General features: G+C 43.5%; 2 protein-coding genes across 7 annotated transcripts in view; both read left to right on the top strand.

Moving 5' to 3' along the window:
* The first annotated feature begins 10045 nt into the window (after positions 1–10045).
* On the top strand, positions 10046–15017 carry LOC129862046 (actin, alpha cardiac muscle 1-like). The gene is made up of 8 exons (XM_055933372.1): positions 10046–10140; positions 11473–11624; positions 12260–12499; positions 12683–12767; positions 12941–13102; positions 13507–13698; positions 14245–14426; positions 14621–15017. The coding sequence occupies exons 2-8, from the start codon at positions 11496–11498 to the stop codon at positions 14762–14764; spliced, it is 1134 nt and encodes a 377-aa protein (XP_055789347.1). The 5' UTR covers positions 10046–10140; positions 11473–11495; the 3' UTR covers positions 14765–15017.
* A 2421-nt stretch (positions 15018–17438) lies between these two features.
* The window catches only part of LOC129862040 (SH3 and multiple ankyrin repeat domains protein 2-like), a 203886-nt gene continuing 196557 nt past the window's right edge, over positions 17439–24767 (top strand). For all 6 annotated transcript variants that reach the window (XM_055933363.1, XM_055933362.1, XM_055933360.1 and 3 more), the window contains exon 1: positions 17439–17691. The gene's annotated coding sequence lies outside the window, so the exon portion shown is untranslated. The remainder of the gene's footprint in view (positions 17692–24767) is intronic.

Here is a 24767-nt window from a genome sequence, read left to right as displayed (position 1 = left end):
ATGGTGCCGTAGAGAGAACACTGTGTTTCAGCGAGCTCCCGTGGCATTCGTAAATTTATATTTTTTCATTAATCTCCTAGCTTGAAAAAGTGGTAGAATTGGCTAAATAAGTTACCCTAGAATGAGTCTTGACGGCTATTTCTCAAAAATCTCCGACAACATGCCCAACAGAACTACTAAGAACTCGACCAAAACCACCATCCCTGTAGATGTGCAGGAGGAGCTAGCTAACGTTAGCGAAACAAACACCATTGCGGATCCAGGCACAATGGACCTGGTGATTCAAAAGATGACGGATAACATGACTAAAGTGATCGATGTTAAGATAAGAACGGTCTTGGAAGCAATAGCAGGCCATTCAGCTGAATTACAGAGGGTGGTCAAACGTGTCGATGAGGCGGAAGGAAGAATTGCTACAGTGGAAGCTTCAACTACATCTATGGATGCTAAGATAAAAGCACTTGAGAAACAGGTGCGCGAAATGGCGGAGCACATTGACGACTTGGATAATCGAGGACGTAGATGCAATATTCGGGTTGTGGGACTCCCGGAAAATTCTGAAGGGACACGTCCAGTAATTTTTTTTGAGGAATGGATCCCTGACTACCTACAAATGGACACTAAGGCTGGTCGTGTGAAGCTGGACAGAGCCCATCGCTCTCAAGCACCGATACCCGGTCCCAACCAGCGCCCACGGCCAGTGGTTATAAAGTTCCACAACTTCACCAACAAGCAGCTGGATGCGGCTAGAGACATCGGTTCTGACGGTAGTCAATGTAAAGGTCCAAAGGTCTCATTCTTCAATGATTACTCCACAGCGGTTGTACGAAGACGCAAAGGGTTTGATGAGGCGAAGGCTCGACTCAAGACAATGAAGATGGACTACGCACTGCTGTACCCGGCCACATTGAAGATTATGGTCAACGGATCGCCTAAGAAACTCTACACACCTGAAGAGGCTGCTTATTGACTCTCTCGGGTAAATAGCTTTAAACTGCACCTCCGCAACATTGGATAACTTTTTTATTTGAATCTGATCATGAAACAGTGGTGTGAGTTCTCACGTGCTCCGGTTCAGTAATATTTGTATCTTTATTATTTTTCTTGCTAAAGTAACTGCTGCTATAGCTCAGGCTGAGATATGGGTGAATCTATATTGGTGCCCAGGCTTGGTTTTAGGTGGAAGAGCCTCAATCTTCTTCTATTGATTTTCATTTCCATATAAAGGATGAGGCTATTGAGTGGCAATGCAGACTTAAGATTCTACATTGGAAAGTTGAAGTCCCCTGCATGTTAGCTAGTGGGAAAACCACCTTTTGGATCTTTTCATGTTTCATTTTTGTGTTTAGTATAGTTCGAGTTCAGGGTTCATATCGTTTGTTTATGATCGGTGAGATAGAAGAGAGTTCAACACATGGAAAAAGGTACCACCCCACTTTTACAGTAGGATTCAGTCTGGATATTGAATGGTCAAAGTGCAATGGCAGGTAACAGACTGCGTGTATGTACATGGAACATTAGAGGGAGCCATAACCCCATTAAAAGGAAGAAGGTACTGTCTTTTTTGAAAAAATTTAATTTTGATATTGCCCTGTTGCAATAAACTAATTTGGATGTGCATCTGAAATTACAACAAGAGTGTAATGGCAGCCTTCCCTCTCTTCATGAGAAGTGAGGGTGTAACAGGGATCGGACCAAGACGCAGCGTAGCTCGTGTTCAACATGATTTAATAATGACGATTAAAAAGTGAACACTTACAAAATACAAAATAACAAAATAACAAACGTGGCTTACCGATACAGCCCTATCTGGTGCAGAGAAAACACAGAGACAGGAAACAACCACCCACAAAATCCCAACACAAAACAAGCCACCTATATATGATTCCCAATCAGAGACAACACAAAACATCTGCCTCTGAGAAACATATTAGGCCAAACATAGAAACAGACAAACTAGACACACAACATAGCATGCCCACTCAGCTCACATCCTGACCAACACGAAAACAAGCACAACACACAAGAACTATGGTCAGAACGTGACAGTACCCCCCTCCTGAGGTGCGGACTCCGAACGCACCCCCTAAAACTCAAGGGGAGGGTCTGGGTGGGCATCTGTCCGCGGTGGCGGCTCCGGCGCAGGACGAGGCCACCACTCCACCATTGTCTTTGTCCCCCTCCTTAGCGTCCTTTGAGTGGCGATCCTCGCCCCCGACCTTGGCCTAGGAATCCTCACCAAGGTCCCCACTAGATTGAAGAGACAGCTCAGGACAGAGAGGTAGCTCAGGACAGAGAGGTAGCTCAGGACTGAAGGGCAGCTCCGGACTAATGGCAGCTCCGGACTAAGGGGCAGCTCCGGACTGAAAGGCAGCTCCGGACTGAAAGGCAGCTCCGGACTGAAAGGCAGCTCCGGACTGAGGGGCAGCTCCGGACTGAGGGGCAGCTCCGGACTGAGGGGCAGCTCAGGACTGAGGGGCAGCTCTGGATTGAGGGGCAGCTCCGGACTGAAGGACGGCTCTGGCAGCTCCTGACTGGCGGACGGCTCTGGCGGCTCCTGACTGGCGGACGGCTCTGGCGGCTCCTGACTGGCGGGCGGCTCTGGCGGCTCTGGCGGCTCCTGACTGGCGGGCGGCTCTGGCGGCTCCTGACTGGCGGGCTGCTCTGGCGGCTCCTGACTCGCGGGCGGCTCTGGCGGCTCCTGACTCGCGGGCGGCTCTGGCGGCTCAGGACAGACGGGCGGCTCTGGCGGCTCAGGACAGACGGGCGGCTCTGGCGGCTCAGGACAGACGGGCGGCTCTGGCGGCTCAGGACAGATGGGCGGCTCTGACGGCGCTGGACAGACGGGCAGCTCAGGCGGCGCATGGACAGACGGGCAGCGCAGGCAGCGCTGGACAGACGGGCAGCTCAGGCGGCGCAGGACAGACGGGCAGCTCAGGCGGCGCTGGACAGATGGGCGCACCTGTAGGGAGGAGACGGAGAGACAGCCTGGTGCGTGGGGCTGTCACAGGACTGGGGAGACCTACAGGAGGCTTGGTGTTAGGAGGAGGCACTTGAAGGACCGGTCTGTGAGGGAGCGTTGGAGCTCTGGTGCGCAGCCTTGGCACCACTCCCCCAGGCTGGATAACTACTCTAGCCCGGACCCTCCAGAGTGCAGGCACAGGTTGAACCAGGCTGTGGGTGAGCACTGGAGAACTAGTGCCTACTACGCGCACCTCTCCCTTAGGCTCCACTCCCACATTTGCCCGGCACGAGCGCCCCGGAGACACAGCACGCAGAGCCGGTGCAGGATACCCTGGACCGAAACGGAGTACAGGAGACCAGATACGCTGAGCAGGCACAATACGCCCCGGCTGGATGCCCACACTCGCATGACACTTTCGGGGGGCTGCCCTATAGCCCACCGGGCTATGGGCACGTACTGGCGACACCGTGCGCTTAACCGCATAACACGGTGCCTGACCAGTAACGCGCTGCTTATAATAAGCACGAGGAGTGAGCTCAGGTCTGCTATCTGGCTTAGCCACACTCCCGTGTGCCCCCGCCCAAAACATTTGGGGGCTGCCTCTCGTACCTGTCGCGCTGCCGTGCTGCCTCCTCATATCGCCGCCGCTCAGCTTTTGCTGCCTCCAGCTCTCTGTGCCCAGGGTCCTTCTCCGTTTAAAATCTCCTTCCATGTCCAGGAGTCCTGAGATTTCGGCCGCTGCTGCCTCTGCTGCCCGTTACCACATTGCTTGGTCCTTTTTTGGTGGGTGGTTCTGTAACGGTAGTCGTCGGGAGAAAGAGAGGACCAAGGTGCAGCATGGTAAGTGTTCATCTTATTTAATGAAAGTGAATACTTCAAAATACAAAACAACAAAGTGAAAACCGAAACAGTTCTATCTGGTGCAGACATACAAAGACTGAAAACAACCACCCACAAAACCCAACAGAAAACAGGCTACCTAAATATGGTTCCCAATCAGGGACAACGATTGACAGCTGCCTCTGATTGGGAACCATATCAGGCCAAACACAGAAATAGAAAATCATAGAAAAACTAACATAGACAACCCACCCAACTCACGCCCTGACCTTACTAAAACAAAAGACAAAACAAAGGAACTAAGGTCAGAACGTGACAGTTGTGTTGTTGTTTTGTTAGTGTTCATATTTATTAAAGTAACGTATTTATGAATACTTACCACGCTGCACCTTGGTCCTCTTCTCCTTCTCCAGACGACAATCGTTACACATTTAAAATACATTTTGATTTGTTTAAAAAAAAAATGTTACTACATGATTCCATATATGTTATTTCATAGTTTTGATGTCTTCACTATTATTCTACAATATAAAATAGTAAAAATAAAGAAAAACCCTTGAATGAGTAGGTGTGTCCAAACTTTTGACTGGTACAGTATATGTATATTTCTGGTTTTGACTGGTTTTGACTGGTTTTGTCTGGTTTTACTGGTTTTTAACGCACACTGTATTTTGACTGTGTCTGTGGCTGTCGTCACAGTAAATCAACATTTCAGAGTGACAGATATATGATGATTGACAGGTTGTCTGTGGCATTGCGTTCATTTTTTTGGTACATGGACTACTTTTGAATCAGACCCAATAGCCCACCCCATACTGGCCTGATGCCAGAAATGAATGCTCCCTTTATTGTCTATGGGATAAAATAGTGCCTTTACCAAGTAGATATTAAATCCAATAACAAAGGCCGTCTACATATGCCTACTATGGTGGCCAGTGCTCACACCACTGAGCTGCTCCTATCCAGGGAAAGCATTTGAGGAAATAATGACTAGATCTACCCCCACCTGGTCATCGATGTGGGGGAGGTGGTGCTATTTCTAGTGATGGGAGAATGCTGGGGGGGTCACAAGTAGGACCTTAGTCACATGATCTCATGGCAGCAGGACTTCTCATAAAACAATAGGCTACTGTGTGTGTGTGTGTGTGTGTGTGTGTGTGTGTGTGTGTGTGTGTGTGTGTGTGTGTGTGTGTGTGTGTGTGTGTGTGTGTGTGTGTGTGTGTGTGTGTGTGTGTGTGTGTGTGTGTGTGTGTGTGTGTGTGTGTGTGTGTGTGTTTTGCAGGGCACCAACATGAAGGCCCAGTTTACAAGGTCAAAACACACCCCAGACCCCTAACCATAAACAAATACCATGCATCGCATGTGGCCAGTTGTCGCCCTCTAATACAAGAGGTCAAGGCTTTATGTACTTCTTTATATGCTTTATGTCCAATGGGCACTGAGTAAGAAAGTCATGAACGAGGTAATGATCTCCTAGCCTGATATAAAACAATGGTGAGGTTAGAGGTTAGTCTGGTTTATGAGGCTAACAACCTCCAGGTCAAAATAATCTAATATTAGAGCTTCTGTAAGGAAGACGATGCAAAATATTTATGCTTCTACTTTTGTGGCGTTAAAACGTTGTGTCTGTATCTGTGTCTCTGGGTTTAAAGTGGTTCTCAGACTGAGTTTGTCCGTTTGTCTATCTGATCCAACTTCTGGGACGGCAGGTAGCCTAGTGGTTAGAGCGTTGGGCCAGTAACAGTAAGGTTGCTGGATCGAATCCCCGTGCTGACAAGGTAAAAAACTGTCGTTCTGCCCCTGAGCAAGGCAGTTAACCCACTGTTCCCCGGGTGCCGACGACGTGGATGTTGATTAAGGCAGCCCTCTGCACCTCTCTGATGCAGGTTTATCCAGTTAACATAGAAACCTGCTGTTGGGATGCAGGTTTATCCAGTTAACATAGAAAACTGCTGTGTGGCTGCAGGTTTATCCAGTTAACATCGCAAACTGCTGTTGGGCTGCAGGTTTATCCAGTTAACATCGCAAACTGCTGTGTGGCTGCAGGTTTATCCAGTTAACATAGAAACCTGCTGTGTGGCTGCAGGTTTATCCAGTTAACATCGCAAACTGCTGTGTGGCTGCAGGTTTATCCAGTTAACATAGAAACCTGCTGTGTGGCTGCAGGTTTATCCAGTTAACATCGCAAACTGCTGTGTGGCTGCAGGTTTATCCAGTTAACATCGCAAACTGCTGTGTGGCTGCAGGTTTATCCAGTTAACATCGCAAACTGCTGTGTGGCTGCAGGTTTATCCAGTTAACATCGCAAACTGCTGTGTGGCTGCAGGTTTATCCAGTTAACATCGCAAACTGCTGTTGGGCTGCAGGTTTATCCAGTTAACATCGCAAACTGCTGTTGGGCTGCAGGTTTAGCAGTGTTCGAGTTCATGTTCATCCAGTTGATTTGTGACCAGCTGTGCAGTAAAGCAGTTCAGTTGATTTGTGACCAGCTGTGCAGTAAAGCAGTTCAGTTGATTTGTGACCAGCTGTGCAGTAAAGCAGTTCAGTTGATTTGTGACCAGCTGTGCAGTAAAGCAGTTCAGTCATGTAATATAAACTAAAGTAAGGGGGTCAATGAGGCTGTAAGATTAGCGAAGGACAGAGTTAAAAGACATTCCATAAGCTCACATAACCTCCTCCTCCTCTCCTCTTCCTCTCCTCCTCCTCTCCTCCACCACCCCTGGCTGCCAAAGACACTGACACAAATAATCCTAAAGTGTTATTACTTTGGCTTGATCACATTTTCTGGCCTTCAAGTTTGCTGACGACAAGAAGAAATGGAGTGCCGAGCACGCCCCCAACCCCATCGATGGGTCTGTAGTGGAGTGGGTCGAGAGCTTCAGGTTCCTCGGTGTACACATCTCTGAGGAATTAACATGGTCCACACACACCTACACAGTTGTGAAGAGGGCACGACATCACATCTTCCTCCTCAAGACGCTGAAAAGATTTGGCGTGGGCCCTCAAATCCTCAAAATGTTTTACAGCTGCACCATTGACAGCATGAGAGCTTTATAGCGGACGGTGTCTGAGGAAGCCCCCCAAAATTGTCAAAGACTCCAGCCACTCAAGTCATAGACTGTTCTCTCTGCTACCGCACAGTAAGCGGTACCAGTGCATCAAGTCTGTAACCAACAGGAACCTGAACAGCTTCTACCCCCAAGCCATAAGACTGCTAAACAAGACTGGTAAACAAGACTCAATACTGGTACTCCCTGCATATAGCCATGTTATTACCTCATACCAATGAACAAGAACTCAGTACTGGTACTCCCTGTATATAGCCATGTTATTACCTCGTACCCCTGCATATTGACTCAGTACTGGTTCTCCCTGTATATAGCCATGTTATTACCTCGTACCCCTTAACAACGACTTAGTACTGGTACTCCCTGTATATAGCCATGGTATTACCTCATACCCCTTAACAACGACTTAGTACTGGTACTCCCTGTATATAGCCATGGTATTACCTCGTACCCCTTAACAACGACTTAGTACTGGTACTCCCTGTATACAGCCATGTTATCACTTCTTACCCCTGAACAACGACTTAGTACTGGTACTCCCTGTATATAGCCATGTTATTACCTCGTACCTCTGCACATTGACTCAGTACTGGTACTCCCTGTAATTACCCATGTTATTACCTCGTACCCCTGCACATTAACTCAGTACTGGTACTCCCTGTATATAGCCATGTTATTACCTCGTACCCCTGAACAACGACTCAGTACTGGTACTCCCTGTATATAGCCATGTTATTACCTCGTACCCCTGAACAACGACTCAGTACTGGTACTCCCTGTATATAGCCATGTTATTACCTCATACCCCTGCACATTGGCTCAGTACTGGTACTCCCTGTATATAGCCATGTTATTACCTCATACCCCTGCATATTGACTCAGTACTGGTTCTCCCTGTATATAGCCATGTTATTACCTCGTACCCCTTAACAACGACTTAGTACTGGTACTCCCTGTATATAGCCATGGTATTACCTCATACCCCTTAACAACGACTTAGTACTGGTTCTCCCTGTATATAGCCATGTTATTACCTCGTACCCTTTAATATTGACTCAATACTGGTACTCCCTGTATATATACATGTTATTACCTTGTACCCCTGAACAACGACTCAGTACTGGTACTCCCTGTATATAGCCATGTAATTACCTCATACCCCTGAACAACGACTCAGTACTGGTACTCCCTACATATAGCCATGTTATTACCTCGTACCCCTGAACAACGACTCAGTACTGGTTCTCCCTGTATATAGCCATGTAATTACCTCATACCCCTGAACAACGACTCAGTACTGGTTCTCCCTGTATATAGCCATGTAATTACCTCATACCCCTGAACAACGACTTAGTACTGGTACTCCCTGTATATAGCCATGGTATTACCTCATACCCCTGAACAACGACTTAGTACTGGTACTCCCTGTATATAGCCATGTTATCATTTACTCCTTATTGTTATTTATTATTCACTGTGTATTTTTCCTCGTATCCCTATTTCTGTTATATAAAATAAACATCTGTATCTTTAAATCTGCATCTTTGGAAAACAACCCATAAGCATTTCACTGTTAGTCTACGAAGCATTTGACTAATAACATTTGATTTGATTTAATTCTAAAATAACATGAACCTTACTACTTAACTGCAGCATCGTTTAAGGACCTTGCTACGCTAACAGTCTTATCCTATGCCAACCTATTAGTTGGTGTGTTAGTGTGACTTAATAGCTGCGTTTACACAGGCAGCCCAATTCTGATATTTTACCCAATTATTGGCAAAGAGGTGATCTGATCTATCAAAAGACCAATTAGTGGATAAAGATCAGAATTCCTCCCTTTACTTGTTATAATTTGAATAGTCTCTTCTTCCAACAGCAACCATGTCGACTGTGGGTGAAATAGGCTACTGTTCCATGTGTATGGCTGGAAAGACAGACTATCATCTGATTCTGAATCTTGTCTTCTTGTCAGTAATTGAATAGCCACTGGAGGGCATCTAGGGATGTTTCAACCACCCTCTTCGGTAGAAGTGGTGTGGACGCCTCTCCTTCAACACCATTCAAACCATCACTTCCTTTTTTGGTCATCTCCTTCTGAACAACTTCCTCTGATCTGTGGTTTAATATGAGACCTGGTAACCAGGTTACAGTAGCTGTGGTCAACAAGGGTCAGTATGGAATAGAGTCTGTTGTCACTGTGGTTCACCTCTGTGTAAAGACTTACTTCATTGACAGGCTATGAGGACAATAATTTTACTGTAGGAACATCAGGGTTGGGATCAATTCAGGCAGTAAATTGAAAGTCCAATTTCCCTCATTGACATGACAGAATTCAATGAACTTCATTGTGGAAGGAATCAAGCCCAAGCTTGGGGGAAACATTCTCTGGTCATTGAACACTGAGCAGTTGTAACTGTGTTACTTCCTTCCCTCTCCCTGTCCCAAACGGGGAATGAAACAGGGGCCCTCTGAACACATTAACAACCATCGCTCCATAAAAGCAAGGGAAACAACCACTTCAATGTCTCAGAGTGAGGGACGTCACCATTTGACCACTACTAGCGTGCACCGCTAACTAGCTAGCCATTTCACATCGGTTACACAGTCACCATAGATGTTTATTTTGGTTTGTTAAAGTATGTCCTACATTTATATTGGTTAAAACAATCTTGTCATTGTATGTCTTTATATGACTATTGTCCACTCCCATTGCTACTGAGTCTCTGAAACGTCCTTTGAAGGCCTGGCGGGGGTTCCATAAAGGCTTTGCGTTGTCACTTGTCTCTGGTTGGTTGGCTGTAACACTGTGTCTGAATTACAGACAGACATACAGACAGACAGACAAAGGCCATATCTCCATTATGACTGATGCACCAGACCTTATTTATAGTGGCCTCCAACATGCCTTTCTCTGCAGACGCATCATCAACCTGTCTTCCAGTTGTCCAACTATAGACCAGGGCTCCGCCAACCAGCTATAAATTATCAGAGGCCAAATGAGACTCTTGAGTGAGTGTGTGTGCACGTGTGTGTGTATGTGTATGTGCATGTAGGTGTGCGTGTGTTTGTGCTTTTCAGTTCCGCATTGGTTTGTAAGGGTGACAATGTCTCCTAAAAAGGCCTGAGGTTTTGAAGGTATGTGATGGCATGGGTCCTGCGTATTCCTATTTAAATTCAGAGAGCAGGTGAGCCAGGCGCACTCTCCTCTCGTCTCTCTCTCTTTCAAGGGACTGTAACACCTCGCCTCCTGTCCAGCTCTCCAGGGTAAGTCCTGCACACATGCAGTTCTCTGTTTCAATGGGATTATGGGATTACCGTAATAGTAATTTATCTCATAGTATTACATTTACGCTAGTCATTTGGGAGACGCTATTCTCTCATCCATAGCGACTTACGATCAGTGGCTTTATCATAATTACCACACATGCCTATGTAATCTGTACGTATCATTTATACTTAAACACATTTTGCAACAGCTACTGGGGATCTTATTAATAAAATGCCAAATATAAGAGAAAAAGAGCCCTTTAAGCATTTTCTGACAGATGATGTTAATATATAAGTGATCTCACAACCACACTGCTAATGTGGATAGGAAACGCAATACAAGTCCTTGCTTTAATATATTTTGAAGAACTTCTTTTGACTGTGTTTTAGGCTGTTGGTTAGGACCAACACAGAAATAACTTTTAAGCACTTAAAGCGATTAAAATGTAACTGTCCTCTGTTTTTAACATTACAATAACATAACAGTCAGTAAAATAAAAGTGAGTTGTGTCCAGCATGGCATATGAGAACAGCAACAAGAACAGCACAGACAGTCAGCACAGACAGCACAGACAGACAGACAGACAGCACAGACAGACAGACAGACAGACAGACAGACAGCACAGACAGACAGACAGACAGACAGACAGACAGACAGACCGACAGACCGACAGACTGACAGACCGACAGACAGACAGACAGACAGACAGAATGAGACCACAATGGGAAGGGCAGCTACTGTTAAAGACATGTTCTGGAACTTTGGCAACTATTAAGCCTTTTTTAAACTTCCCGCTTTAGGCTGGATGTGTCAATGTGTAGTTCATACATGCATAATCTATGAGCAGAATTACTGTTTTACATCAATTAGCCACAAAATCCCAAGTTTGAAAGCGACTGTTTTTCTGGAAGCTGTGTCTGTCTGCTGTCTCCATTTTCCCTACATTTTCCCCCATGTGAGCCAGAAACCTAGTAATTAAATTTAAACCAATGAGCTTCAGTCCCTCGCCACTTGAGTGACAGCTAGCAAGAGTCACATCATGCACGCACAGCAGACAGAGAGAGAGAGAGCAATGACATGGTGCACATATCTGCACATATGTGACGTAGTATGCAATTTTCAGGGACCACTCGTGAGCGCTACTTTCAGAACTACTGGCTAAAAAGTTTACTCTTTAATGCGGTAATACCTTGTTTTGTTACTACCATATGCCATGTGTGAAACACATTGCACTCTGACACACCTGACAACTGGTCTGTTTGGTGTGTGTGTGTCTGTGTGTGTGTGTGTGTGTGTACGTGCGTGTGTGTGTGTGCGTGTGTGTGTAGGCCTACAGTAACCGGACTCAACCATGTGTGACGAGGAAGAGACGACAGCCTTGGTATGCGACAACGGCTCAGGACTGGTGAAGGCTGGCTTCGCCGGTGACGATGCCCCCAGGGCAGTGTTCCCCTCTATTGTGGGGCGCCCCCGTCATCAGGTCAGACCCCATCTTACTCTCCTCTACTACCCTTCCATGTCAATCAGAGGGTCATTCCTGAAATAGAGCCGCAACACTATTGTTAGTCGGTCATTGCTCCTACAGTATGGCTAACCTGGGCTCAGATCTGTTTGTGCTCTTGACAACTACATTGCTGTCATTACCAAGCCAAACATGGCATGACGACGAGTGAAAAGGAGTTGGCATGATGGCACAAACAGACTGGAACTCAGACTACAGTACGGGCCAGTTTCCTGAACCCAGATGAAGCCTAGACCTGGACAAAAAAACACTTTCAATGTAGATTGTCTATTGAGCATGCTTTTTAGTTTAGTAGGTTTAACCTGGGTCTGGGAAACCAGACCGTGTGTTTCATTTGCAGATCAATATGTGTCTGTTGCTGTTCACGTTCACATCTGGACCACAGGAGGCTGCTGAGGGGAGAACTGCTCATAATAATGGCTGGAACGGAGTAAATGGAATGGTATCAAAAACCTGGAGACCATGTGTTTGATGTATTTGATACCATTCCACTAATTCCTCTCCAGTCATTACCACAAACCCGTCCTCCCTGCTGTGACCTGTACCTACTGTACATATGAATGAGCCTTGCCTGTTTCTCTCTTCCCCTGCAGGGTGTGATGGTGGGTATGGGTCAGAAGGACTCCTATGTAGGAGACGAGGCCCAGAGCAAGAGAGGTATCCTGACCCTCAAGTACCCCATTGAGCATGGCATCATCACTAACTGGGACGACATGGAGAAGATCTGGCATCACACCTTCTACAATGAGCTGCGTGTGGCCCCTGAAGAGCACCCCGTCCTGCTCACTGAGGCCCCCCTCAACCCCAAGGCCAACAGGGAGAAGATGACTCAGGTGGGTCACCTGCCTTAATTAATCCAATTACCTGGCTGGCAATCTTATACTGTTGAGCAGTACAACATAACTAATGTTGATTGATGATATTATTATATTTGCGTTATATTATTATTAGGTGCATTGCCAAATAATGGATTTATGAGCCTGTTTTCTAAAACCGTGGGGTTTTCTTCCTGGCAGATCATGTTTGAGACCTTCAATGTGCCAGCTATGTATGTGGCCATCCAGGCTGTGCTGTCTCTGTATGCCTCTGGTCGTACAACAGGTGAGTGCGGCTCCTAACCCAAAACTGATTCCTGTAAAAAAGTGACTTCTGGTACAGCGAATGCATACATTTTAGAATATTTGGCAGCAGCAGGAATGAAAAACCCACAACCCTGGCATTGACCACTATGATGCTCGTCAGTGTGTTTGCAACAATGTGTCTCACCTGTGCAGGTATTGTGCTGGACGCTGGTGATGGTGTGACCCACAACGTGCCAGTGTATGAGGGTTACGCCTTGCCCCACGCCATCATGAGACTGGACTTGGCTGGCAGAGACCTGACTGATTATCTGATGAAGATCCTCACTGAGAGAGGATACTCTTTCGTTACCACCGGTAACCATGGAAACCTTTTAGATACAACCAAACTCATCTACAACTATATCGATATTGACAGAAATTGTTATTTTGTACCTTCTAATAGTATCATAAAAAATGTCACCTTTCACCCAGTTTTATAGGATGTGTCAACACCTGATTTTTTTGTTTAATTGCCTTTTAATCAACCTTTGTTGATCTCTCATTATCTTACAGTGTATCCTATTGGCAAAATAGAGTAACTGCAATCCTTCATTATTTTCCTAGTGTAGTGACTGTGTCTGTAGAAGATCCTGATCAGTGTAGTTAGAATTGACACATAGGTGAAGGTCCCCCCCCTACCGTTACCGTTTCTTCCTTTATGCCTGTCCACGGTTGGCAACATGATCTCACAAACTCAATGCTATATTTGAATCCCACAGCTGAGAGAGAGATTGTGCGTGACATCAAGGAGAAGCTGTGCTACGTGGCCCTGGACTTTGAGAATGAGATGGCCACCGCTGCCTCCTCCTCCTCTCTGGAGAAGTCATACGAGTTGCCCGACGGACAGGTCATCACCATCGGTAACGAGAGGTTCCGTTGCCCAGAGACCCTCTTCCAGCCCTCCTTCATCGGTCAGTACAAATTCTTACAACTTCACAATGTTCTATAGCCTGGTCCCAGATCAGTTTGTCTTGTCAACTCCTATAAGGCTGTTGTCAAGACAACACAAATAGATCTGGGACCAGGCTAGATATTCTGTGCTGTAGTACAGTAATGTATTTAAGATCATGCAGGATAAGAGGAAGGACAAGTCACCATATGACTTGGTAGAAATGTCTCCATGTTAGTCAATGGAAACAACCATTTGGGTTAGTTCACAATAAAAAAAATGACAACTATAATAAAAATGATCTATAATATAATCCTTCATGAAGGATATTTATTGATATAATTTTCACGAGAGTACTCTATGTGTCCTTATTTCATTGTCTATTATATCTTACTTATGAAGTTTGTGGTTTGGTTTTATCCTCTCTTTTCCAACGAAGGCTTCACTACACATGACAAGGCTCAGAATCCATTGCTCTGTTTCTCTATTCTCTTGCCCAAGACTGTTATCCCCATAGGTATGCAGTTCAGAATATGGGTGTAAAGACTGTTATTTGTTATCCCCATAGGTATGGAGTCTGCTGGTATCCATGAGACCACATACAACGGCATCATGAAGTGTGACATTGACATCCGTAAGGACCTGTACGCCAACAACGTCTTGTCTGGCGGTACCACCATGTACCCTGGTATTGGTGACCGCATGCAGAAGGAAATCACAGCCCTGGCCCCCAGCACTATGAAAATCAAGGTATGTATAATATATGCCTTGTAACCATCCAATAACTGTGAGTCAATTATTTAACAGTGATGAACCTGAAAGTACTTTGAGGAAAAAGTTTCAAAGTACCCTTGGTGAAGCAAAGTTTGATTAGTATAGACACTTGACTTTGCATAAAACTCCATCTTGACTCGGTCCTAACCGCTGACTATCGCTCCCTGTAGATGATTGCCCCCCCTGAGCGTAAATACTCTGTCTGGATCGGCGGCTCCATCCTGGCCTCCCTGTCCACCTTCCAGGCCATGTGGATCAGCAAAGACGAGTATGAGGAGGCCGGGCCCTCAATCGTCCACAGGAAGTGCTTCTAAATTACCCTCTCCTCCTATCTCGACTCTCTTCCTGCCCTAAAATCCTTGCTCTCTGTTTTTCTCATGTGTCTCTAATCCCCACAAACGACCCATTGTATTTGTTTACTATTTGTGCAATCTGTCTTATGGGTCATCGGACTATCAGGATATTTACAAGCATTTCCCTACACCCGCAATAACATCTGCTAAACACGTGTATGTTACCAATAAAATTTGATTTGATATTGCTAAATAAATTAATTCTGCCTTTTGACTTCCCTGTGCAGTTGCCTATGTGACCTTATGAAACGTAGTATAATCAGGTTCATCAAAAGTAGTTTGACAAAAATGGCTTCTTCCAGGACAATTTTGCACAATCACAAGTCTACAGTGTTAATAGATGTCACAGAGCATGGAGAGTAACTGTTTTTCCATTCCACTAATTACACATTCTGGGATATGCTTATATATTATTTACACATATGACATTTGACATTTTCTGTTGAAAGCTTTTTCAAACATAGAAAAAGAAAATGCTAATATACTTCCATTATTATCTGAGTGGACTCCATACATTTACATTACAACTACACATCAAATGAAGTGGTTTGGGTTTGATGTTTAGTTTGATGTTGATGAGGTCCCAGTTGAAATATACTGTAATGTGACGCAACGCCCACTGGGTGGCAGAAGTTAGTCTTTTCAGGGTGGTGAAGTCACTCGCTACGACCCGTTCAATAAGCTCTTGGTTGTTGTTTGCACACTAGCTATATGATGACAAACACAGTCAAATATGTTGCAGGCAACAGATACATCAACATACAGAGAATATTATTTCATCTGTACTACAGGTTAGATAATATTTGGAGCAACAGCCAAATGTAGTAGCAGTGTAGACATGCACTGTCGTCTCCATCCTCCCAACACGAGAAGAAGACATGCAATTGCAATCTAGGACAGAGGCGGTATGTACCATGGACGTTTCTTTCTAACGACACTCTGCTACATGCTATATTTCCTGCTGAAAAGGGAATGGGAGTGTCACGTCTGCTTCTTCACGTGGTACCAATCAGAGGGAGATTGCAGTACTACTGTCCAGGGAACACGAGAGCATCTTGATTATCTGACTTGGGTTACTTCTGAAATCCTGTTTCCTGTATAGTGCACCACTTTCGACAGTAGTTTAGTGCACTACTTTTGAGCAGTGCCCAAGTCAAAAGTAGTGCACTACAGTGAATTTGCACTTCACTTGGAAAAAACTATCTTCCACAGAGATTTTTAATTTATAGACATGAATACATTTGCAATTCTGTGTTGAAAACAGCATTTTACGACACCCGCAATAACATCTGCTAAATATGTGTATGCGACCAATAACATTTTATTTGACTGTTATGTAAATTGTTTGATTGGTCTAGCAAGCTGTCTGAAAAAGAAAATAACAAATAAGACTAATCCCACCCTGTAAATTGCTGCACCTCATTTCACATTTCAGAGTACAAAAATGCAATAAATTTGTTATTACTGTGGAGGTACCATGTACTTTTTGAATAAATAACAGTTAAGTTGTGTATAGAATGGGCTTCTGTACCCTAATATCTCTAGACAAATCCATTGACTTCTATATATTTGTGCGGTTGACAAGGGCCACAATGTCGTGATTATAGGCACAACTGACAATAGAACAATAGAAGAATGAGGAAACAACACATTTAGCTGTGTGTCTTTCTTTGAGCAGCTAGACAGACATGAACTTCTTCACCTGTATGCTTGGTTATAATACAACCCAGGCTTACTTCTCAGTTTCTTGCTCTGTGAGTGGTTGTGATTTCTCATGAAGCGAGCTACTGTAACATAAGGTTATGATGCCAAACTTAGTTCTGCAGCCAGCCCAGCAGCCTCTGACCCACTTCTGTCTCGCCTCTCCTCTCCAGGTTGGGTAGAGGAGTTCAAGATAAATTAAGGTGGAGGTATCAGGGATGGGGGGGATGATTTATTTTCCCTCGACCACATCTCTCTCACAGGAAGGAAGGAATCAAACAGGAAGAGAAAGGGACCACAGAGGCGGATGTAGGCTACAGAAGACGACACCGTTCCAATCCGGTTGGGTGTACAGTAGTCTACATATCTATGGTCGATCCCCATTAAAATAAAATTATACTGTATGTAGTTCTATGCTGTATATGATTAAAATGTTGTTTTGAATTTTTTGAATTGTTTACAAATATGTTATACTGTAGTTGAAAAATAATATGGTTACAGGAAATTCTCTTCATATGTTTGGTTCTATAATTCAAGCATCACTCTTAAATATTGACCATTGTTTACAACTATGTTATAGGACTAGACTAAGAAATTAAGCTGTATTTGTATTGATTTGAGTTGAAAAGATAAAGTTACAGGTAATATTCATGACCATTTATTACACTAAATTAATACTATTCCCAGCAGGTTCCTGGTAAATATCTAATGATGTTGTTTTATTCGTCTATGTGTGTAAAACAAAATATGTGGGAATATAACTATTACGAAACAGAATTATTAGGGGGGAAATATTTCCACCTGGGGTCCATACTGTAGCTTAGCTGTGGTGTTAAGACAGGTGCAATAACGACCCCTCCTCCATCGTGAAGCCCTCTCTCTCTCTCTCTCTCTGCTCCCCCTCTCCTCCACTCTATTCTGCTCGGTTTATCAGCCGCCTGTTTCCAAACCCCATCATTCCCTGCGATACCCCGGGCGCGCGAGCTCAGCAGATGTAGCGCGCACACCACGTTCCATTTCAGAAAACGATACTTAAAACAGAGAGAAAAATAACATTAGAATTGGTTTACCCAGTCCACGAAGTCTTCAAAGTTTTGGCAGTTTTTGGTTTCACTCCAAACGAAGGTGAAGACGTAGGCTAGAGGAGGAGAAGAGAAGTCGCGTACCCTCGGCTCTAATCTCTCAAGGTAAGCGGTAGGCTATTGTTTTATTTTCTCATCGCTATATGTAAAAACAACAACAACTAAAAAGAATACGGGTCTGGTATATGGAATCGAAGTTCAAGTACAGAATAAGTACATTTATATTAACATTTTGTATAGCCTATAGACTAGCCTATTACTGATTTGAATAGCCTATTGAGTTGTCCCTGTCTCACTTCAAAATCATGGTCACTTGAAAAACTACAGTGATATTTCTAAAATGTGTGGTTTCATTTGGGTAGGCTATAAGACAGGGATCATCAACTAGATTCACACTCGGGACGATTTTTTCTTAAGTGGATGGTCAGGGGGCCAGAACATAATTTAAATAATTTGAAGAATGCAAATTGACTGCAAGAACCCAAAAGGATGGGTATAGCATTTAACTAAAACATAATAATTTCAAAACTTGTTTACATTTGTATACGATCACATATACAGTATCTCCCTATTATGTGTAGAAATACTTTGAAACCGATTTCCATATAGTATATATATATATATATATATATATATATATATATATATATATACACTATATATATATATATACATACTGGCACTGTATACATATATACACATATATATATATATATACTATATGGAAATCTATATGTATATATATACTATATATACAGTGCCAGTCAAAAGTTTGGACACACCTACTCATTCAAGGATTTTTCTTTATTTTTTTTACTATTATCTACACTATAGAATAATAGTGAAGACATCAACAATATGAAATAACACATATGGAATCATGTAGTAACCAAAAAAGTGTTAAACAAATCAAAATATATTTTATTTTTGAGATTATTCAAAGTAGCCACCCTTTGCCTTGATGACAGCTCTGCACACTCTTATCCTTATCTTAACCAGCTTCATGAAGTAGTCACCCACCTCCCATGCATTTCAATTAACAGGTGTGCCTTTTTAAAAGTTAATTTGTGGAATTTCTTTCCTTCTTAATGCGTTTGAACCAATCAGTTGTGTTGTGACAAGGTAGGGGTGGTATACAGAAGATAGCCCTATTTGGTAAAAGACCAAGTCCATATTATGGCAAGAACAGCTCAAATAAGCAAAGAGAAATGACAGTCCATAATTACTTTAAGACATGAAGGTCAGTCAATCCGGAACATTTGAAGAACTGTGCAGTCGCAAAAACCATCAAGCGCTAAGATGAAACTGGCTCTCATGAGGACCGCCACAAGAAAGGAAGACCCAGAGTTACCTCTGCAGCAGAGGACAAGTACATGAGAGTCAACTGCACCTCAGATTGCAGCCCAAATAAATGCTTCATAGAGTTCAAGTAACAGACACATCTCAACAGTAACTGTTCAGCGGAGAATGCATGAATCAGGACTTCGTGGATAATTGCTTGGGCCAAGAAACACGAGCAATGGACATTAGACCAGTGTAAATCTGTCCTTTTGTCTAATGAGTCCAAATTTGAGATTTTGGTTCCAACTGCCTTGTTTTTGTGACACGCAGAGTAGGTGAAAGGATGATTTCTGCATGTGTGGTTCCCACCGTGAAGCATGGAGGAGGAGGTGTGATGGTGTGGGGGTGCTTTGCTGGTGACACTGTCAGTGATTTATTCAGAATTCTAGGCACACTTAACCAGCATGGCAACCACAGCATTCTGCAGCGATATGCCATCCCATCTGGTTTGCGCTTAGTGGGACTATCATTTGTTTTTCAACAGGACAATGACCCAACACACCTCCAGTCTGTGTAAGGGCTATTTGACCAAGAAGGAGAGTGATGGAGTGCTGCGTCAGTTGACCTGGCCTCCACAGTCACCTGACCTCATTGTTTGGGAGAAGTTGGAATGCAGAGTGAAGAAAAAGCAGCCAACAAGTGCTCAGCATATCTGGGAACTCCTTCAAGATTGTTGGAAAAGCATTCTAGGTGAAGCTGGTTGAGAGAATGATAAGAGTTTGCAAAGCTGTTATCAAGTCAAAGGGTGGCTACTTTGAAGAATCTAAAATATATTTTGATTTGTTTAACACTTTTTTGGTTACTAAATGATTCCATCTGTGTTGTTTACTAGTTTTGATGTCCTCAGTATTCTTTTAAAATGAAGAAAAAATTAAAATAAAGAAAGAAAAACCCGTGAATGAGTAGGTGTGTCCAAACTTTTGACTGGTACTGTGTATATATATATATATGTAAATAGATATTTCAGAAAACTTGGGGGGGCCTAATCACCCACAGACCAAATTCGGCTGCCGATTGCCCGTTGTGGAGCTGCTATAAGACAATTCCATGTTCTCTGTTTTCAATGCCGTTGCTTGGTACAATTTCAAAGGTCTGCATTCAAAAAGAAGATCAGTCTTAATGGTTAACATTTTAGAGTAATCAATTGATCAATGTAGCCGGAAAAACGTTTATGACTTTGCAAGCTTTTTAATTTGAGTACATTTAAATACATATAAATTGTGACATTTTCACTGTTGGTTAAAAAGTGTGTGTGGCCATTAGCCTAAATGGTGAATTACTGAATCCCCAACTGTAATTATAACCAATTACACTTTCAAGTTCACTTATCACCCAATTGTTATTATGCTGTTCCTAGCCTCATGGCAAACTAGGCTTTCCTTTTGAAGGTATGGCAACGCCAGACTGTGCTGTTCCTAACAAGACTATACTTCACAATTAATGAAATTAGTGGAGTCTGGCAAGTGCAATACTTTTGTCCTTAGATATAAATAAGTCAAATATTAGCCTACTTAATAATGATTGTTGTCAGAAATATGAAATCAGTTACCACCTACCATCCAGTCAATGCTGCTGAAACATCTGTGACATAATCTCTCTTGACAGAAAACTTGCTCACCCTGAGATACTGTTTTGCATTCCAAATGGCACCATTTACATTTTTGTCATTTAGCAGATGCTCTTATCCAGAGAAACTAGAGTTACAGTAGTTCCTCACTGAAGGCCACATCAAGAGATTTTTGACCTTGTCAGCTCAAGGATTTGAAACAGCGATCTTTCAGTTATTGGACCAACACTCTTAACCGCTAGGCTACCTGGCACCCCATATTTGACCTGGACACTATGTGCCATTGTCAGAAGAAGTGCTCTATATAGGGGATGGGGTGCCATTTGGGACTCAGGCGCTGTGTACATTGTTTTTTTGACCTTCGGTCAAAACAGCTGGCCATTTTTCCTCCCTTTCACAACTTTATTTTGGCGATTCATTCACTCACTCGTTGCTACTCTTACATGAAGGTGAGGAGGACAGAGAGGTGTTTTGTTACTCTGTCTGGATGATGCATAATCGATATTGGCTACAAGAGAGGGGGGAGTTGGGGTGGGGGAGAGTGTGTGGAGAGAGAGAGAGAGAGAGAGAGAGAGAGAGAGAGAGAGAGAGAGAGAGAGAGAGAGAGAGAGAGAGAGAGAGAGAGGTGGCTAGCTGGCTGGCTGGCAAGCAGGCAGGGTGATGAGGAACTCACGACTTAAAGCTTTCTGACACATTTATCTGTGTCCTTTCAAAGTCACTGGGCTAGATTCAAGGCTGTAAGCTGTTTGTACACCAGAGCCATGGAGTTAAATAGAACACTGTATCGCTATAGCCAGGGCAGTGGCTCCAAGCTGATCAGCCAATTTCCTGTGTATTCACTTTCATTTATTTTATGCCCATTTTCACAAGACTACAATGATTAAATCAAATCAAATCAAGTTTATTTTATATAGCCCTTCGTACATCAGCTAATATCTCGAAGTGCTGTACAGAAACCCAGCCTAAAACCCCAAAGAGCAAGCAATGCAGGTGTAGAAGGACGGTGGCTAGGAAAAACTCCCTAGAAAGGCCAAAACCTAGGAAGATTAGCAGATGTGAAGTTCATTTTCCAATGGTGTATTTCCCAATAATAATAGTGCCATTGTAGACCTACAGTAGTAGATGGTGACATCTGTTTGAATTATCAGGCACCAGTCAGGTACAGATCTACTGAAGGGATCTGAGGACCATCATTGAGAAATTCAATACCACATTTCATTATCTAAGTACAGAAGCGACAACTGCATACCAACACCACCCTTAACTTCAGAAACTTAACCCTGAGGGATTTCAAAAAAAATGTGGTTACTTATTTTGTACTGTACACATCCGGTACATCATTAATGTTGTCACATTTGATCATGACCTTCAGGTAGGGAACAGTGCAGTGAAAGCCCTGGCAGGCAGCAGAGCCGTACCTGGTGTTCTATGAACGTTCCTCCTCTGTTAGACACGCTCCCTCAAGAAGGTGTGTTTCTCCTTTGAGATCTGGTTTCATTTTCTTTATTATTCTTTTTTTTTTTACCAAGTCCAATATCCCCAGCAGACTATGCAGCCTACCAGGAGTTTACAGTACGGCTCTAATTGATTTGTTTCTTCAGTGAGCTTTTAGGACAGCAGCATTGTTCAAGCATGCAATATTATGCAGGCAAGCAGTTTGTTCTCTCCCCTCTTCATTGTTATACCGGTGGCTGAGGGTCCCATGGGGTTTCCAAGCAGGGCCTCCATAGCAACGGAGACAGAGATGAGAGAGGGTTTTGCGGTGGCACCTTTAATCTGGAAGAGATCCTGGTGGCTCTGCATCACTGTGACAAACGGCTGGATGTCACACCATCCAGTGACCTCTGCAGGTCAGTTGGCCAGTTAGTCCACTCCTATACTCCTCACAGCTCACTTAGAATGTATTACACATAACTTGCAACCTGGAAGATAAAAACCAAATGTTACGGGTACTGTTAATGATTGCACAGAAAATTATTACGGTCAATTGGCTCAAACCACAGCCGTAAGTCAATGGACTCAACGACTGAAAAATGTGTATGCGATGGAAAATATGACAACCAGGTTGCAATTAAAGATGGCTACTTTTTTGTCCAAATGGACTCCCATCAGATTGTACCTTGCCCAATAATTGTATAAACAAAAATAGGGACGTATGCTGGGGTGTGTGGAATAAATCCCTTCATTTAATGATCCTGTAATTCTTAGTGTTATTTCTTATTTTGGTCCTTTTAGGGATGTTTAATTTTTAAAGAAAGGACTTAATTTCATGTTTATTTTGTTTGTTTTTATGGCGCTCTTTATTTTGTCCTCTAAAAACAGAGCATGACGTCGAGGTTCACATAGTGTTCGATAACGTCTTTTTTTAAAAACTTTTTGAACTTCATAAATAAAGATATGTAAAAATAAATAAAAAATATTACACAACAACAGAGCATCTAACAGTTTTTCACTCACTGGATGCTTTCTACTATACAGTCGCACAATCTAGTTCATCTTCCGCAAAGCCCTAGGTCCTCCACAGCTCACCTAGATGTTCTCAGAGAGCATACGTTTTTACCTGCACTCAACTGGATATCTCCTTTCTGTCATACAAATACAATACATCTTTGTTGCTTCGTTATACAGAGACAATGGAAATGTTGTTATTTTTGCTGTCACAGCTCAGTACCCTCCCAGACCCACCACACACACAACAGGCTTTTAATATAAACAATATAGTCATGCAATGTAGCTGTCAGTTAAACTATCATTTCCATCCTACAAGGCTTCCTTTGCCACAGAAGGGTACTGTAATGTTGCTAATGAAGGAAAGAGCTAAATCAATATTTAAATCTATTAATGATCACATTCACCACACTCCTTATCAATAATGCAAGATAGCAGGGCAGATTCACAGATACATATATCATCTGGATAGAACTGTGCCTCCCATGGGCAGTGCTGGCTGTGAAGTTTTATTTTCATGTTGCCCTTTCTAGCACAGTTCCAGCAACTACAGAGAATGTGGAACCAGGCCATAGCAGTACAGGCTTGGTCTGGCTCTTTCAGATGGATTCTAGGCCTGGCAGGGTAGGTTGCTCATCATGCGCCATAGCAGTACAGGCTTGGTCTGGCTCTTTCAGATGGATTCTAGGCCTGGCAGGGTAGGTTGCTCATCATGCGCCATAGCAGTACAGGCTTGGTCTGGCTCTTTCAGATGGATTCTAGGCCTGGCAGGGTAGGTTGCTCATCATGCGCCATAGCAGACCTGAGTTCAAATGTGATTGGAAATCATTTCAAAAATGGAATCTGGGCAAATAGAAGAGTAACTGTCAACCCATCCGGCACTCCAGGCAGGCTAATGCAAACGCTGAAAGGTTTCAAACAGTGTTTGGACCCAGGCTTTCTCCAAAGTAGTAAATATAAAAGCCATGTTCACAGGGAGCAGTCTGTTGTCTGTTCTGGGCTTCAGATAAGAGCATATAACAGAGTTTGAAAGATTGTGAAGAGAGTGTAATCTAAAGGCAGATAAATAGAGGGTATATAATATGAAGCATAACCAGTGAGGCACAAGAAACTCTGTGTTTGAAATTTCTCTCATCTCCTCAAGAGACACTGGCTTCCTGGCTCTGGCAATTCCCTTACACCGAGAGAGGTTTATAAAGAATTCATTACCCTTTTGTATCCATAGGAAAGTTCATTTGTAATTTTAGTGCCGTAGTGTCTCTGACCCGTCTGTCTAAATATTGACTGTCTCTGACCCGTCTGTCTAAATATTGACTGTCTCTGACCCGTCTGTCTAAATATTGACTGTCTCTGACCCGTCTGTCTAAATATTGACTGTCTCTGACCCGTCTGTCTAAATATCGACTGTCTCTGACCCGTCTGTCTAAATATTGACTGTCTCTGACCCGTCTCTCTAAATATTGACTGTCTCTGACACTTATGTATAAATATCGACTGTCTCTGACCCGTCTGTCTAAATATTGACTGTCTCTGACCCGTCTGTCTAAATATCGACTGTCTCTGACCCGTCTCTCTAAATATTTACTGTCTCTGACCCGTCTGTCTAAATATTGACTGTCTCTGACACTTATGTCTAAATATTGACTGTCTCTGACCCGTCTGTCTAAATATCGACTGTCTCTGACCCGTCTGTCTAAATATTGACTGTCTCTGACCCGTCTGTCTAAATATCGACTGTCTCTGACCCGTCTGTCTAAATATTGACTGTCTCTGACGCGTCTGTCTAAATATCGACTGTCTCTGACCCGTCTGTCTAAATATTGAC

Source organism: Salvelinus fontinalis, chromosome 9 (assembly GCF_029448725.1).
Source record: "Salvelinus fontinalis isolate EN_2023a chromosome 9, ASM2944872v1, whole genome shotgun sequence".
Taxonomy (NCBI): Eukaryota; Metazoa; Chordata; class Actinopteri; order Salmoniformes; family Salmonidae; genus Salvelinus; species Salvelinus fontinalis.
Note: the sequence above shows the minus strand (reverse complement) of the source record. Positions and strands in the feature narration are given on the sequence as shown.

Bases quoted from the DNA above. Each gene is read 5' to 3' on its own strand.
- LOC129862046 (XM_055933372.1), top strand. From the start codon at position 11,496: ATGTGTGACGAGGAAGAGACGACAGCCTTGGTATGCGACAACGGCTCA. The intron at 13,699-14,244 runs GTCAGTACAAAT...TTATCCCCATAG, and splicing joins CTTCCAGCCCTCCTTCATCG to GTATGGAGTCTGCTGGTATC. The intron at 14,427-14,620 runs GTATGTATAATA...CGCTCCCTGTAG, and splicing joins CCAGCACTATGAAAATCAAG to ATGATTGCCCCCCCTGAGCG.